A 17,972-nucleotide genomic window follows, 5' to 3' on the forward strand; every position below is an offset into this window, starting at 1 on the left:
AATACGGAGCATATTTCATTTTATGAGCTTTTAATTTAATTCTGCCGCCTCATATTGCTGGAGCCCGTTAGCTGCGCTGCTAACGCCCGCTCCTCGCCTGAAAACGGGAGCCATAAATAAACATGTTTCAATTAGGCCCTTCACAGTAATAGGATATGATTCTGTTCATTTGCCACGTACGGATGGTGGATGTGTCATTGTGGCGGAGAGGAAACAAGCTGCCGGGCGTTACGCCGTGTTTTTCTCCGGCCACGGGTGCCCAGTGGTGGCTGGGCTTGTGTGCGTGGCGGGGGGAAGCTGGCTGGATTGATGGAACTGCCGCGGGGCCAACCCAACTGTAATTACAGGCCGTAATGAGAGGCTGCATGGGGAAGTACTGCAATAATAGTCCCTGTGTACTTAGGCATATCTTTGAGAGGGCTAATAACGATTAATTCTGCACACCGAGGAGAACTTGTCTTAAAACAATTCAATATTTCTCCATAAGCCGCCTCCTGTCCTCCATTTCCCTGAAGCGACAGCTATACGTTGACTGACGCTATTTGCACGGGTCGGCTACAAAAGCATCATTACTGAGCTGAATGCGTCACTTTTAAACACTCAGAGAGGCTCTATGGTCATGAAGTTTGGCTAAAAGTTGCACAACCTGGAAGTGTAATTAACAGCAATTTGCCATCAGGTGGATCAGCTGTAATACCAAAACTGATGATCTTCTCACTGAGGAATTCAGTGCTGGTTTTTTAATCAAGCAGGCAATATTGTTGCCTCCCTGTGCTGATGTAACAGAGTTAAAAGTGTACTTAATTTTTGTTGTTTAACTACATTTGTAAATTTAAAACAAAGGCTGCACTTGACTTAGAATTATGCCACTCAAATCGGATTTGGCCTTCAATACGAATATTCAACGATTTGTTTTGTTTTCCATAAAAAGATTTAATGTTGTTGAATGTCTGTGGGGCTCAGCGGGACATTCGGTGTAACCACGGCATTCATATAGGAAAAAATGGCAGTAATGGCGCCAACGATGGATCGCAAATGTGTGACAATACTTTTTGCCAACACCACATATCGAACAAAAACCAGACTGTATTCACCACTTTTAAACAGACGGTGTCTCCTTTCTCCTCTCTGCTGTGTATCAAAGAGTAGCGTGAAAGTAAGAGCGCTCACTCCACAGTTAAATCTGGGGACGTCCCCAGAGGTACTCTGCACACACACTGACTAGCAAAAAGAAAAAAAGAGAAAAGACTGCTTGACTTAAAGCAATCTACGGGTCTCCAACTGATGATTCAAATCTCTGAATATCAGGATGCAGCCCTGTTTAAAATTACTATGGAGTATTTGTGAATTTTTGTCTTGATTGAGTTATCTTTATTTACTGTTATTTTTCATGTTTCCTGTGGAAGATTAGTCGCTGCACATCGCCTCCTCTGTATCTACTGGGCTTCCGTAGCTCCTCCCGTCTGCCCCTCACTACGCCGTTAGGGGACTCTGTAAAATAGCAGCGTTTTGCGCTGGGGCAACCTGATATTTTAACTCAAACATTAAATTTATAAAAGACCCCACACCTTATTGTGACTTCAATCATCAATTAACGAAGAAAGACTTAGATTTTTGCTCCTCGAACTTCTGACACGATGGAGGAGTCTGTTTTCTGATATCAATAGTGTCTGGCATCATGCACTGCAATGTCCCGCAAAACGACCCCCATCTGGGCGAAACACCCTAATTTCAGAGAGTCCATTCTTGAATTGCCGGGGCAAGGTCGTGCTAAGAAATACCGCTGCGCTATTTTATTGTTTCCTATGAATTCTGAGCAGTTTATTTTGTAACGTTAACTAACGGTGTATATTGTTTACCATTTAATTTATTATTTCATTTATTTATTCAAAAGGGAACATGTACAGTTTAAAACATAAATGTTACCATTTGATGCACTGTAGCAGATTATAGCTTTGAGCTAATTTTTGCAGTGTGCTGCCTTGTGTCTTGTGATGAGCATAGTGCTTCACATTCACCTTCAAGTGTAAAATACTTTCATGTTGGGTTTTTTTTTGCATGTTTAGAGGCAGTGGTGCTGATTTCAATCACCAGATTTGCTTCATAAACGCTGGAAAGTAATTTCTTTGGGTCGTCAATTGTCCACATCCATCACACAAAGACTCAAAAGTAGTTTTTTGCACAAAAGCCACGTAAGTTTGCAGATAAGGTGTGTGACAGTGAGTTCACAGCTTTAAATAAGGCTGGCTGCTAAACAGCTGTCTTATAATAATGACAAATAGTTTCCCTCAGCGTAGCGTGTCATATTAAACAGTTCTATGCTTAATGGCTTGGATAAATAGGCCATAAGTAGCATGGCAGAGCACGGCCGTGTTTCCCGTGACAGCAAACCAAGCGCACAGATAACGCCTGTCCGGACAGAGTGACTGAAGACGCGGGCGTAACTTCTCCCCCTTAATTCAATTCCCGGCTCCGTGTTGTCCCTCCAACTCCCCCACCTTCCTTATTTCTTTCCTCCCCCCTCCCTAACCTGTGCCCCACATCGTACCAAAGCACTCCTGACGGATAACAAGCCAGGCTGTTTGTTCGAGCCTGTGTTGCCGGCGCGTGTTCGCCCCATTATCTCTGCATAAGCTAAATGCTAAATTATATTTGCCATTTTGTTTGCAGTGACACGGGGCATCAATCACTTCCCTTTTTTTATTTCCTCGCCTCTCTCACCCCCGTTTTTTCCCTCTGCTGCAGCCCCTGAGCAGGAGATGAGGGGTTGAGAGGTAGGGTGGGCCGGAGGGGGGGAGGGGGGGAGGGGGGGGGGGGCATAAAAAATTCATTACGCTTAGTGGCACATCAGCAAGGGAGAGATATGACTCCTGAGGAGGAGAAGGGGGGAGTTGATAATGATGAAGAATATCAAACATAATGCGGCCCAAGTAGCTGCCCCATCCAATTTGTCCTCGTCGCGCTGTGATCGCTTCCTTCGTGTCTGCGGGTAGGAAACAAGCGCCGCAAGGACGATGAGGCATCTCAGTATTTGGACGCAGAGAATACAAATGATGCAGAGAGTTAGAGGGACAGAAAAAGACAAAAAAGTGAGGAGAAAAGGGAGTAATTTGTGCTGGAGCGTATGTAAGCGAGTGAGCTGAGGGAATGCTTTGAAGTTCGCTGCTGACCTGGCCAGCACCGTCTGAAGCACTCCGGGGAAATATGAGACTACTGCAATAAGAGTTCCCCTGCTTATAAATACTTCCCTGTTAGGAGGCGTGACACCATGTTTTACTTTGCTTCATATTCGATAGCCTGTGCGTGAATGTGATTGGATGAAGCGGGGTGGTTAGTAGCATGCCGTTTGTGTGTCAGGAGCCCATCTGTGTCTGTCAGAGACGGGTAGATGTCAGCGGAGGCACTGCTTCCTGCTCTTGACAAGGCTTGATCACTGCTCTTATGAGAATCGCACGCTCCCAGGCTCCCCTCTCGCCCTGCTCTCATTTCCGCGTCTCTGACACATGTTCATTTGCGTGTCTCTGACATGCGGATCATGTTGCGCACGTATACAGGGCCGTGGCCTTTGATCCTGAAAGGCCTGAAAGAGAGGCGCCCCGGCACCCATGAGGAGGATGCTCCATGCGCCACAGGCGGAAGGAAGTGCAGGAGCTTGATTTGTATCGCCATTAGGCGAGCGGGGAGCTCGCCGATGATGCGTGTGATGCAGGTGAATCAAATGTGCTCTCAGGCCAGCCCAATCGGCAGAAAAGGCTATTAGCACTGTACATCTCTGGAAACCATGGACACCTTACATTTGTACATTGATGTGGTTAATGTGTTGTTCGGTCTAAGCAAAAAATCCTTGGTTACGGTTCAGAAAAGATCATGTTTTGGCTTAAAATCCCCGTTTTTGGTGGCACAGTTCTGGCTGGAAATGCAGCAGTGTCTCTGTAAAAAATAGAACTTCTTTTCATAGCATTATCCTGGCAAGAAAAGCAAAGCAAAGTCTTGGTAAAAACTAAAGAATTGTCTGGGCAGGAAACACAGCAATGTCTTTAAAAAAAATAGATGCTTTTCATGAAGCTATCGCGGTAGGAAATGCAGCAATGTCTCAATAAAAACGCTTTTGTAGCCCTGTCTCGTCAGGAAATGCAGCAACCTTTCTAAAAAAATACCATTTTTCGTAGAACTTTTTTTGGCAGAAAACGCTGCAATGTCTTGGTATTAAAAAAAAGCAACGTTCCACTATTTCAGCAGACAACGTAGTGATGTCTCGGTATAAAGCAACAACTTTTCTTGGCTCAATCCTAGTAGGATGCGCAGCAATGTCTGGGGGAAAAAACTGCTGCTTTTTGTGACGCTCTTCTGTCAGAAAACAGATTTATCTCTATTAAAATTAAACACTTTTTTGGCATTACCTCAGCAAGAAATGCAGTAATGGGTTCAAGTCTGTTTGTTGGGTAAAAGCCACTGGAAACGCAGTGATGACTTACCAAAAAACAACCATTGTTGTTGCTTGTTGGTCTCAAACATTAGCCTACAGTGGTCTGCAGTTGGCAGGCATCTTGCCTTTCATCACGCCATTCAAAATCCCCTCAACTCCACGTCCTGATGATAAAGTCAGCTCATATACAATATCACTTTAGAAAATGTTTGTACAACATGCATAAATGTACAAATGTAATGTGTCCGTTGTTTGCAGAAACGTACAGTGCCAACATTTATTCTGGCGACTGGACGGCTCAGGTATCATCCGCAGTGTTTAGGTTGAGTGTGTGAGAGTTTGAGAGACTTACACGTGAAGGGGGGGCACAGGGGAAGGCTCGTAGATGTAACGTCCCTGGGTATGTCTGTCATCGATTGGCACAGGAGGATGGAAGGTAGGGAAGAACTGCGGTGTAGCTGAAAAGGAAAAATATGACATTTTACACTGTGCAAGACTCCTGGTTCCTCTAAAACATATTGACATGTGAATGCATTCCCTCCTCGACTAATCTAAACAGCAGCTATAATGAAAGGCAGTGGTTTGATGGCTATCTTTCAGCAGACCCACCCAAATGAGACCTCATTAAGTGCGCTCAGCTAAAAGCTGCAACGTTTCCAAAATGTTCGCCGAGGAAGTCTTTGTAAATGTCTCAAGGCTGATAGAACTCAAAATAAACTGCGATAAATAACCGCAAGAAAACCCTCTCACCGTACCAAGCATAATGTGGTTTTGCACAAAGGATAACACTTAAGTACAACAAATGAAATGAACAAAATGAGAACAAAAACACCCATTTCTGCTCCAGTGTTTTGTCACAACTGCCAGAGAGAATCAAGTTTTTTTTTTCTCCCTCCAGATAAAACATTAAAACATTTGCATAATATGAGCCTCCAAGCCTTTCTCTATTTTTACCCCTGAAATTGAAACTGTTACGCTGCCACCAGACTGCATTTACAAATGTACGCACTCATCTTCTGACCCTAACTGCACTCCGCACCATAATCTTAAAAACTAAAGCTGGAATTTTGTGTTGCAACCGTGCATCCATTGTTGGACAAGTTGCAACAAGTAAACCATGAGCTTTGCTGAAACGCTGCCTACCTGAGGGGTCGAGTGGTGAAACTGAAATGGGTTAAAACTTGCACGGAAAGACAGAAACAAATGACTAACACGCTCAACGGTTCACAAAGCAACAAATCACTTCTTCACTCACGTCTCAGTGCCAGAACACATGTCACTTTATTGCCTGTTAGGGAGCCCATTGCCAAGTCGCGTATCAGCACCCTGAGGCAAAGCATGTGTCAACATCTGCATACCTTCACGCAGCAACTCTGAGGCTGCTAGCTATGTGTGTTTTTTTTTTTTGTGCTTGTAAACATTTGGAAGTGTGTGCCAAGAGGGCAGATGGCCAAACAGTGGGGTGCCCAACAGCTCTACGAGTGTTGCGCCATGCCAAACGCGGCTGGGCCAACGCAGCAGGTGTTGATCCCCCAGCACCTCTCAGGACTGCTTACCTCATCTCCCGCTCATTCATTGGAGCGATGGCTGCCAGTTTGGACTGCGCAGCTACAATTAAAAGATCAGTTTGGTGGTGTTTGTAATCCTGCTGTATTAGAATACAAATCGTAAAGATGTAGTTAGTATTGCTCTTCCATAAAGTTGAGGGACTAGCAAGATGATTGTGCAATTCTTGCAGATGTCTTACCTGCACAAATAAGACAAAAGAAACTCAATTCTCAAAGCACCCGCCAACACTGGACTGCGCCCCCTAACTACGCTAACAAGTTTCACTCTGTCACTTTTAAATGTCTTTGCCTGAAGTTTTGAGGAATGCTTCTGCACATGTCAGTCACGATCTGTAGTTTGTGCACAGGCGTATTATGAGACAATGGGCCCCTGGGCACTGATATGCAAAGGGCCCCACCACCTCTCTTACATAGAAGCAAGACAAACTTAATTGGGGTTCCACATCCTCGTTTCTTTGCACTCATTATGAATCAATTTGTTACTTTTGAGTCGCTTTGTAGTAATATTTTCTCTCTTTGTGGTTGTTTTGAGTTTCTTTATAGTGTTTTTTGTCTGTTTGCGGTTGTTTTGTGTCTCTTTGCAGTCCCTTTGCACCTTTTCCTGGCTATTTTGAGTCTTTATCTGGTCTGTGCATGTTAATTTGAGTGACATTTTGCAAGTGAAGGTCAGGAGGCTTTCCTGACTCTACGGGCCAGTTCAGTCAACTATACATGAGTTTACACTTTACACTTTACCACATAGATACTGGCATCACATGAAAAAAAGGAGGCAAATTGCACTCAGCTTCAAAACATTTTGGTGTGTTTTCACTGTAATATAATTAACGCAACATCTTTTTTGAATCGACCTTGAGGCAGACAGCGGTAAAAATTGAGCAGCAGAGGCAAAAATATCCAATCTTTTAGTCTCTAATGTGGGTCTCAAAGTAAGACAAAGATACCTGAGTGATGCAACTTGAGTAATATTCTAAGACTCTGGAGATCTCTCTCTGCGCAAAAGGGCTGTACAGTGATAAGGAAATTGACTTTGACATGTTAAATTGGCGAAGCGCCCCTTTAAAACATTTCTGTAATGATGGCAACACCTATTATTTTCTGAGGAGACCCACACACCTGTAGCAAAGTGGCAGATTTCACTGCCTTATTTTCCTGTGTTCATGCCCCAGAAAAGCAGCACTATTTTTCAGTTTCCTTTCCTTAACTTGGCACAGTAGAGTGTATATGGACTTCTCTCTTGTCAGGTGATAGCACATCTCTTGAAGTCTTGTAGCGGTAACAGTGAATAAGGAAAAGCTTATTGTTGAGGTAAAAATATCTAGAGGGGATTGAATGGCTCTTCAGGTGAAATCATGCACAGTCAAACTATTAGTCCAGGTCATTAGTCCAAGTTAATTGTCTTGCTGACTATGGTGTGTCTCTAATTTGTAAAAACTCAATAATATTCCCAAATGCACCTTGAAATATCATTCAGAGCAGCATTAGAGCACATTAGGGATTGCTTAATGTGCTCAACTAGTGAAAAGTAAACTTAGGCAAACTTCTCGAAACCATTCGGGTGTTTTCATCCTGTTTTCACAATAGCAGAGATAAGTGGTAAAAGCCTCCTCCGTGCAGCTCTGGCGAGTATCTGACTGCTCGCTCTCTGTTTGATAGTTTCCTCCTGATGACTCAGTTTTGGCTTGGCTCACCTCGGCTGATTCCAGAGCTGCTGAGCGAGGGAGGGATGAGGGGTTTCTGGGATAGAGCTGCTGGTAGACAAGGGCAAGAATCTGCTTTGTTTACTCTCCACAGCTCCGCGCAGAGGCTGCCGGCCCTTGGCTGTCAGAGTCGGAAATGAACATTCAGGTTTCTGCTGCGCTGCGCTGTAGTTCGAGAGGAGTGAAAAGCTTTGTGTTCTCTGATCTAAGTGATCCCTGCACACATTGCGGGAACTTTAACCTCGGTCCTGTTGGGTAATCAGGGATGACTGTAGAGATTACAAACTGTGAAATCATTTTAAAGGCCCCACGCCCGCAACACACACCTATGTTCCCACATCCGCCACTCCTCATTGAATTACCCAGATCCCCGCTATGTTTATGTCTCTGGAGCTCCTCACTCAGCACTGCGCCGAGACTCGACCCTCTTTTTTTTCTTCTCTCTCCTTCATCACTCCCTCCCTCCTCTGGCTGTGGCCGCATGGCAAACCGTTCCGCCGAGGTTTATTTAAATCCAACTCTGAAGTTTACTTTACCACGGCCCTATCTAAATAGAGCCTGCCACCTCTTTTACGCCAGCGCAGCTCTCCATTAGCGAGGCAAACAGCCCCCGTGTCACTGGAGGGAATGTATACAGTCGCAAAGAACAGAGGGTGAAGGAGAGAAGAAGGGGGAGAGAGACTCCATCCTGCAATCCATCTCCAGTGTTTCCTGTAGGGACTCTTTACTGTTTACTCCGGGACTCAATTGCCCCTGCTCTTCTGGATATTCAGCAGCGTTCTCGTCTCTCTAATACAGCTGGAAGGCACATAGGAAGCCGGCGCACGCGTCACAATTTTTACCTTCCCACTGCAGCCACACACCACAGCAGCTCCGGGCATTCCTAAGGAGAGTGTAATCAAGACGGTTTTGTCCCGGTTGCATTTGGTAAACCACAGCTGGCAAAGTGAGAGTCGGAAACACTGCGTATCACAGTTTGCCAACTTTTTTGAGACGCGTCTTTTGAACCGATTCATCAGAACTCTTCACAAACATTTTAATGACTCCTGAGCAGCAGAATTCATTTTTCTGCTTCAAATTTTCCCCTTTTTTATTCTTTTAAAAGATGGGATGGAAGTCATTAAGACATGATTACAAATGGGTCTTAATGAAAGGGCAATTACGGGCAAACTTTGACCAGGCTCATTAATTCTAATTTAACACAAACACACCGTGCTCAGGACCAAAAGCCAGCTTTCCCTTCATTAAAGAGAGGATGGTAATTGCCTTGTCCTTTATTGGACACTTGAATAATTTCAAAAGAAGGGGGAGGACAAGGGGAGGATAAAGCCTAAAGCACATCATTTGCAATATCCTTATTGGTTAATCTCCTTTCATAAATGGCAGTTTTGCCACAAAGGAACTTCGCTGCGCTTTGGAGCGCTTGTGATGTGATACTTTCGGAGAATTTGAGCTGTCACTCACGATTCCGATTCAAGTTTTGATAACACTCAAACAATTTCTCATCTTTTCTCTTTTGTTGTCAAGTCAGCGCCGCAAGTTTATTGTCTTGACTGCTAAAACCTGGGCTCCTCCTCTCCTCTGGTGAGGGTTCAGCGACTCCGCTCTAACTGAGTGTCACCCGCAGCCGAGGACGAAACGCTCTTCCATAAACACTGAACTTCTCATCGACGCTCCGCCGCGAGAGCACAAAGAGCCAGTGACAGATTGTCATAAGCGACTAAGGCGGAGTGAGAAAAGGGCTGCTGGGGCCTGCTCCAGAGGTTTGTGAATTGCTAATGTGGAACATATGAAGCCTGTGCCGGGGCTGTGACTGCCAGATTTCATTATGCCACCTCTCTACCCCGCTCATGATCTCAGCACTCAGGCACGCTCGTCTGCAGCGAGGGCCCGCAGTTGCACCACAACTCGGCAACACTTTGCAGAGCGTGCAAAAGATGCTCCAGACTTTGTTTGCGTGTTTGCGAGCGCATGTGTGTGCAACTTGTGTCGCTCCTTTTTTGGAGTGAATACAAGAACATGTACATGACTTTACTGTGCAGAAAAACAGGACAATGCAGCTCGGGGTGAATTATTTTACTGCTGTTTATATTCTGGAGACGTCACCTTGAGATACTTGCAGTAGTGGTCTCCAACTATTTTAACGAATAACTTCTTAAAACTAAAACCACCGCTCTTTGCATATGTCCAAGAGATGAAAGCCGTTGTAGCAAAGAGCGATTTTTCCCTCTTGTTTCTTCATACATATATTTTTTATAGAGCTAACGGGGCTTTCAGACCGCAGCGCAATAACTGGCCGACTACAGTCATTTCAACTGGTGGAAGGCAGCAGCACGGCAGTTTTAAGCACACCAGTAGGGGTATGAAGCAGTTGCTGCCCACATGAACGTGCACAGATTGTGTGTGCTGAACTGTGTTTACCGTGTGTAACTTCTGGCAGATCTTACCGATCAAATAGCTTAGTTTTCTTTTGTTTCTTTTTCTTTTATTATTTTGTTTTTACAAATTTTCTGATAATTTTCTCACCTATTTTTGGATCATTTCTTCTTTCGTTGCACATTGCCCTTTTAAAGAAATCAAGCCAATTCACTCAGGTTTCAAAGGATTAATCAAAAAAACTCTTGTAATGTTCAAAATTCCTGCCTGAAGGTATCTTAGGTTTGTTTCTTTCAGTAAACACAGATGAGACATATGAGTGTTTAAAATGTGCCTCTTGACATCTAAAACAGCTTTCCTGTGAAAAACATGATACTGAGCTCCTTAAAATTATTTGGCTGGCAGAAGAAGTGATGAAGTAGTCGTAGATGCAAGTAGTTTGGAATCTGCTCTCTTGCGAAGCCGACTTCTCGCTCTGATCAGTCCCTTCGCACCCCGTCTCTCATCATGTTTGCTTACACTGAGACCTCAAGCTGTTTGGACATGTAAATAACACTTTGGGAGACTGTTTAGCTAAGCTCAATGGGAGTTGCTGTTGACTTTTGGAGCGCTTTGCTTTAATTACGGGTCCCAGATTGTTTCAGGTCTAATGGCCTAATTACCGCTGTATAAATTAGCCTAATGTTCTCGCTGTGCAGAGCTCTCTCTACTGTACGCGATGCTCGGGCGCCAGAACAGAGGACGCTTTTATTCAGCAAAGAGTAATAGTTAGAAGGAGGGTGAAGAAAGCAGGTTAAATAACAGAAGAATGTTAAGTGTTGCCTTGCCAATCTCTCTGCCATTCATCATATACGCGCGGCTGGCAGATCACACTCTGCCCTTCCTCTGTAAATCAATAGATTTTTTTCCCTCTCTCTGCTGTGTTCTCCTCACTTTCTCTCTCACTCAATTGCTCTCACACCCTTAAACACAAACAGTCTTTCTGCGGGTAAATTAACATGGTGGAAAACAGAAGAGCGTGAAAAAAAGTAAAGAATCGTGTGATAAACAGGCTCTCTGTTTGAGTATACATTCCAACGCTACTCGCTGTCAGGAGTAATTTGTTTGTCTAGACTGAACAAGTCGGTCAATGCCAATCCGTTCTCTTCGTGGTTCTACAAGTCTGTGCATATTTGCACTGGGGCTTAATCTTCAAGCAGGTTATCGCTTTGTGCCAATATTTACAAAGTTAAGGATCATTTTTCATTCAACCACTGTGCTGTTACAGGGCACCGTCTGTTCGACATGCAACAATTCCCAGCCAAACTTTATCTAAAAGTTCACATTTTTACAGATAAGTTTCCGCTGTAAAGTATGCATCCATTTGCACAGTGATGGATGAAGTACCTGAAAGCCATACTTGAGTAAAAGTACGGATATCTTACCAGAAAATGACGTTAGTAGAAGTTTAAGTCACCTATTAGACTGTCAATTGAATTAAAGACTTAAAGTATCTGATATTTACTGTAATTGAATATCAGAAGTGATTTATGATATTAAATGTACTTAAGTTTTAAAAGTAAAAGTACAAGTAAATGCTGGTAAACGCATGGTAAAAATGGTATGTAAATTCTTCTTTACAACTTAACCCATTGAGATTTGGGCAAATTGGCTTTACTTCTTTCAAAAATATAAGAAGTCATTGAGCAACTTTAGAAGAAATGACACAGAAATTAGCAAGAAATTAGTAAAAAGTACAAGAAAATGACCTGAAAATTACCAAAAAAAAAAAAGGAAAAGTATATTTTTGATTTTTTTTTATTTAAAAAAAAAAGATCTAAAAACTGTTCCACGAAGTGCAATAAAGTAGCAGATTTTTTTTTTAAAGCTAGGGAAAATGTCCATATATATATATATATGGACATTTTCCCTAGCTTTAAAAAAAAAATCTGCTACTTTATTGCACTTCGTGGAATATTTCCCACACAGTTGCTCTTTGCCTTTTGCAACTGAGTTGCCTTGTTTTTGTGTAAATACTTGTAAAAAGCATCTGATGCACCAGAAGAACAGTGATTTTGATCCAGGGTCAAAGGATTAAACGAACAAAATTCAGTTTTTCCTTCCCTCCATTCCTTAATTCATCCAACCTTATTTCGTAGTAAGTAACTGAAATGGTTAGGGGAGATGTAATCAAGTAAAAAAGAAAGTTGACAGAAATATAGCTTAAGCACAGATACTCCCAAAAATACCTAAGTTCTGTCATAAAGTATTATTACTTTTGTTACATTCACACACTACATTTTCAGGACATTTATCAGAAACAGTACAGAGTAAGAAACCCTGGTTTCAGCAACCAGCTCGCTTTTCTAACCCCTTCCTTCTCCGTAAGCCACACAAATATCTTAATGGAACTCCAGCATCTGCAAGACATTTACCGAGCCGAGTCAATCTTAACAAATTGCACGCCAGCGCGAGGACCCTTGCCTTGCTTCAGAGTGGAGCTAAGCACGCACACCGCTCTTCCAGGGGGCCCCCAGCACCATCCAACCCCAGCTATGCCCCGTTTTTTTCCTCCCCTTCCCCGCCTCCCTGTATCCCACTGTGGATCAGGGAGTGAAGGTTATTTCACGAGGCCTCTGTGGAGCGCCAATCTATCTCCTACATTTGGTGAATTTCTCCAGATTGGGATAAGCTGGGGAGCAGAACAAAGCGTTGCCCCCCCCCACCCTCTCGCTCCAGCACCCTCTGTACCCTACCCCACCCTCCAGCCTCCTCTCCCCCACCCAGCTGGGGAGAGATTTACACAGCAGTTTAGGAGCTGAAACACTGCGCTGCACCTCTTTCCCCCTTCTCTCTCCTTATCTCTCACATCTGTCTATCTCCTCCTCTCCAAACAACGATACCTCTCCGAGAGAAGGGAGTTGATTTAAACCTCAGGTTAACTCACCAGGACTTTGCTACATTTATTTTGCTTCAACTCCCCCCTGTGTGATTTATTCTACTCAAATACAAGGCCCCTTTAGGGTTTGATCTTTTTTTGAGATCTTTATTTAGGACTCAGGGGCACAGGAGAAATATTTTGTACACAATCTGTTTTTTTCAAGACTCTTTAAATGTATCATAAATGTATGATAAATTATTCGGATTTACCGCGACATCTATATACGAGCCAAGGTCGTATCAGTGACAGTGTTTATGATTGCCACGGCGCTATCAGGCTACCCTGTGACAGACTGACCCCAGTGTCACAGCTCCTCCCTGAGCCCCTGCGCAGGTGATACTCAAACTGCATGTGGCTGTGTGATAGTGACTGTGAGGCTGATACACCTGCATTATAATAACACACTGAGCTGGACACTGCTGCTCAATTCTGAATCACGCTGAGAGGCCACTGACCAAAGCCGGTCATTTTTAATGTAATTTTGTTCACAAAATTACATTTCCATGTCGCCATTGTTCTGAGATCATGAAGTGTATCTGAATTCGCCATGAACTTGCAGAGACTTTAATCTCGGTTCAGAGTGGTGATCCATCACACTAAGCGTTCTGTCACCTTTATTTTTATGTCAAAATTGTGTATTATCACATGCTAATGTGGTAACAGGAAAGGGGCTAGTTTAAAAATCTCCTTAGCGGTGCATTCAAGGGCACTCTGATATCCAAGATTTCAGGTTGAACTGCCAAAAAGCGAAGCGTTCATGCGGTAAAACCACAACACAATGAGTGAAGAGACACAGATGTTGCATGTCATCTCATGCTTTACAGCAGTTGTTGTCACACTCTCTTCCCATCTTCAGTCTGAATCACTTTTTGCAAAGTTCAGGGATTATGCCGCCTTTTCTTTTAACCACCAAAACAAACAACCTTGGCATCATGCCTTTCCAGAGTGTGATTTTAAATAGCATGCTGGCATCATGGAAACAAAACAGGATTGACTGGCATGAGGTATAACACAACAGTGTTGGCCTCTAGTGTGACATATAACATCAACGTTGGCAAACAATAACAACAGCATAAACTGGCTATAACAATCTTTTACTGTCTCTGTAACATGGCGGCTAATGCAGGGTTCCTACAGCTTAAAACAAGTTCAATTTAAGACTTTTTAAGACATTTTTAATGCCACACAAAATAAAATTTAAGACCAGTTTTTCAATAACGTGTTTTGTGTCACAGTAATAGTCATCCGTATGAAACAAAGAGTAAAGAATATTTGATGTAGTTAATTTGCATCAATGATTTTCAGTTTCAGTCCTAAATGCAACGTTAAAAAAGGTCTTATTTTTGAAATTAATGAATTCAATGCCTTTTACGACTTTTAAAAGATCCTTGGGAACCCTGCCAATGCCCAGGCACCCGTGTCTCGGCCACAGGGTTTCCACCAAACTGCTTCACGTTTGACAACAGCTTGACAGCAATGTTAGTTGTAGCAAACATTTCAATGGGCGACTTACCAAGAACTGCACCCAAAGACAAAACCTGTGCACACAATTCACTTAAATATTTAATAAGGTGCAAACGTCTTATGTTACTCTTCATCAGAGTCAAACAATCATAGCATTTCTTTTATTTTCACGCTGCCAGATGAATCAGTCAACTCCGTGGAGTGGGTGGATTTTAAGGTCTGGACCCAGGCAACGACGGCTGCGGTTTGAGAACCATCTCCAGTATCTAAATTTTGGGAACGCTTTTGAGTTCATGAAACGGGTTGAGTTCATAATTGGCAACAAAATGTCCTGGATGATGTGTCTCGAGCAGGTTGCGAGCTCATTTTCATATGTGCTAAAATTAGTGGAAACCAGTAGCCGCCTGGAAGGTGGGAAATCAATCTGAGGACCTCGTTTGGAAAATCATGCATAGGTGATTTTGAGTTTACAAGCTTAACATTCAAAACCATCAGTGCAGTCTTTTAATATGTTTTACATTCAAATGGTATTTCCCCCTGCACTGTAAGTCTATTTTCCACCAACAGACATTGGACAAAGTCTGTGCAGGCCTCTGGAGGTACGTGGCCATTATTTGGGCTAATGGAGGAAACTGTGTGTCACAGAGCAAAGACAAAGCCCAGTGTCACAGCAATCAGACAAATGGCTGTTGGGCTCCGCAGGGCCAGACAGGGGTCGACGCTTCTGGACCAATTAGGTCTTATGAGTGCAACAACAGCTGGAACTCTTTCCCTTTTCCACTCTGGTTGCTCTTTGCGTTTCTGTCACCTTAGCCTCTCTTTCACCCTCTCTCTCGCTCTTGCATCGTCTTCCTAATTCTTTGAGTTAATCCCGCTCTCTCTCCGTCTATCTCTTTTTCTTTGCCTCTCTCATTATTCAAAGCGCATCCTCCTGATCTCTCCCCTTTCCCTCCTCACAGCATCCCAAAAACAAGGACAAAGTTGTAATCCATTTACTGCACCCCTGTCAACAGATTCCACCCAAATAATCCTGAAAGACTTACAACCAGGCCTAGGTACTATCAAGGGAAGGGGAGTGAAGAAAGAGGCAGAATGCACATGGGAAAGCAAGTGAGAAGGGAGCGAGGAGAGTGAGGCAACAGACGGAGGGAACTTGTGTCACAGTGATTTGAGTCTTTGTCACGCAGGTGGCGCCCAGGGGTTCCCTCAGCCTGGGCAGAGAGACAAACTGGGGCCCATGTAAACCTTAAAGAGGATTAACCCTGCCGGAGCGCTTTAATGAGACCTGAAAGTGCCGGGCACCGGAGAGCCCCACTGATTGAGCCGCGCTCGACTCGGCTCCCAACGGTCCGCCGGCCCAGCAGCGCCGCCGCAGCCCCGTGGCCTACAGCTGCCCGCTCACACTGAGCCACATCAAAGCAGCCTGTCTGGGAGAACCCCGAGACGGGAGGAGAGGAGGAGGCGGGCGGGCATGAGGGAGTTAAGGAGGAGGAGGGAGATGAGGGTGCCTGGATGGAGGAATCCCTTATCTCCTCCTGAGAGGATGCTGCTCTGTGGTGCGAGATTGTCTGGAGCTGCCACCTGTCCCAGGCATCTTTAAAGGCAACACTAAAGCCTGTGATGGGCCTGACCTCCTTGAGCTCCCATTCTTTTATGTCTCTCTTCATTTTCTGCTTTGTTACACCCCCCCTCCTCCTCCTCCTCCTCCCTCCTCTCCACTCTCTCTTCTTCTTCCCCTTCTGTCTCACTTACCCTCAGACTCCCTTCCTCTTTTCTCAAATGATATCTTACATTTCACCGGGCTGCTACACTGTAAAATCTGACAAGTTGAATTTACTTATAATAAAAAAGGAGAGTGAACAAATCTTAATTTATATCTAAGTGTTGATTTTAATAATAATACTAATAATAATAATACACTTTATTTGTAGAGAACTTTAAAGCAATAATAATGAAACATATGCAAATTCGTGCACCTGCATATACAAATAAACACATATGCATGCATACTTACATATACACATATCTGCCAATGCCTACACACCCACAAAATAACTCAATTAGAAGGGAAAAATAACAATAAATAAGTGAAATGGAATAAAATAATGTAAGTCCATCAATTATTAGGAAAAGTCTTACTATAAAAATAAGTTTTCAAACGTGATTTAAAAGCATGAACAGAGTCTGCGGTTTTAAAGCTCAGGCGAACAAAGTGTTACAAAAGCATTTACTGAAATTGAGTTGTATTACTGATTGTGAAAAACATTATCAAACACCTGGAGCGCACGTGTATATGTTTTGGTTGTGTATATTGCTGCGTAACTACTGGACTGTGATTTTTCAGTACTTTGTCGGAGGTAACTGGGACATTTATTGAGTTTTATGCCATTACAGACCTGTTCGGTATCCCTCTGGTAGCTTTTGTAACATTACTAGGTAGGCATCTTAACGGCCGATCACACTGAGACAGGTTGCCAGAAATGCATTGCCAGCAAAACCATTATTTCCCTGTGGTACAGCGCGCCTCAGTCGCTCATCGTTTGCTGCTGTGCAACACGTTTTTCTGGCAGTTTTTGGGCACACATAAAAGTTAAAGTATTTTTAACGTTGCACCACTTGAAAATGTCACTTTTGGCCATTTGACGTAGTATGAGCACGCAATTGTTGTAATAAGTAAAAATGTGACCAAGCTGACCATTTTTGTGATTTATGTGTAGGTTTTTTTGTTGTTGTTTTGTTTTTCTGTTTGTTTTGTTTCTTTTAAATTATTACATTGCACTGTAATTCATAAGTGCTTTAACGCTGTCAATATGTGTGTAAAAAATCAATAAACAAAATTAATTAAAAAAGAAAGAAATTTAGCTGTATTTACATACTTAGGTGAAGTTTTTGCAACTTAAAAATGACACGTGGAATTACCTTGTTCTTTCTTAGTGTTAGCAACTTCAGGAAACCAAGTTATAAAATCTCATTATCAACATGTTGAAGAATATACAAATATGATTGTCTAGTTTGCAGCCAGCAGAATACAGATATAGTTGTGCTAAAACTTGGAAAGATTGATTTAATTAAACTTGTCATTTTTAAGTTGCAACAACTCACAGAATCAAGTAAATATAACTCAATTTTAAGTCAGCTTCACAATTAGAACTAAAGGACACTTAAATTAAGATTAATGCTTATATTTGCTTACATTTTAAGTAAAAACAACTTGTCAGATTTTACAGTGTAGAAACATTTTAATTACACTGTGTTCATCAGCCTCCTCTTCATGTAGAACAATATATACTCGCGACCCTCCAGAGACGAGAGCGAGATACGGGTTGTTGGCTGAAGGGATAAGGGTGCTTATCTTTGCCACGATGTGAGAGGAATGCAAATACAAAAAGAGGGAGCGATGAGATTTGGATACACGGGAAGCAAACATGAAGAAAGGCATGAAATAACTGATTCTCCCGTAGCACACAGAGGTGATTATCCTACTGGAGACTACAGGGTAACTTAAGGAGGAGAGAAAAAAG

At 43.0% G+C, this 17,972-nt stretch overlaps 1 protein-coding gene across 1 annotated transcript in view; it reads right to left on the reverse strand.

Moving 5' to 3' along the window:
- The window catches only part of gli3 (GLI family zinc finger 3), a 149,112-nt gene that overhangs the window by 77,381 nt on the left and 53,759 nt on the right, over positions 1–17,972 (reverse strand). Inside the window, exon 4 of the mRNA XM_042510212.1 lies at positions 4,779–4,884. Within this exon, the coding sequence (XP_042366146.1) occupies positions 4,779–4,884 (106 nt within the window). The remainder of the gene's footprint in view (positions 1–4,778; positions 4,885–17,972) is intronic.

The sequence above is a fragment of the Plectropomus leopardus genome, chromosome 21 (genome assembly GCF_008729295.1).
Source record: "Plectropomus leopardus isolate mb chromosome 21, YSFRI_Pleo_2.0, whole genome shotgun sequence".
Taxonomy (NCBI): Eukaryota; Metazoa; Chordata; class Actinopteri; order Perciformes; family Serranidae; genus Plectropomus; species Plectropomus leopardus.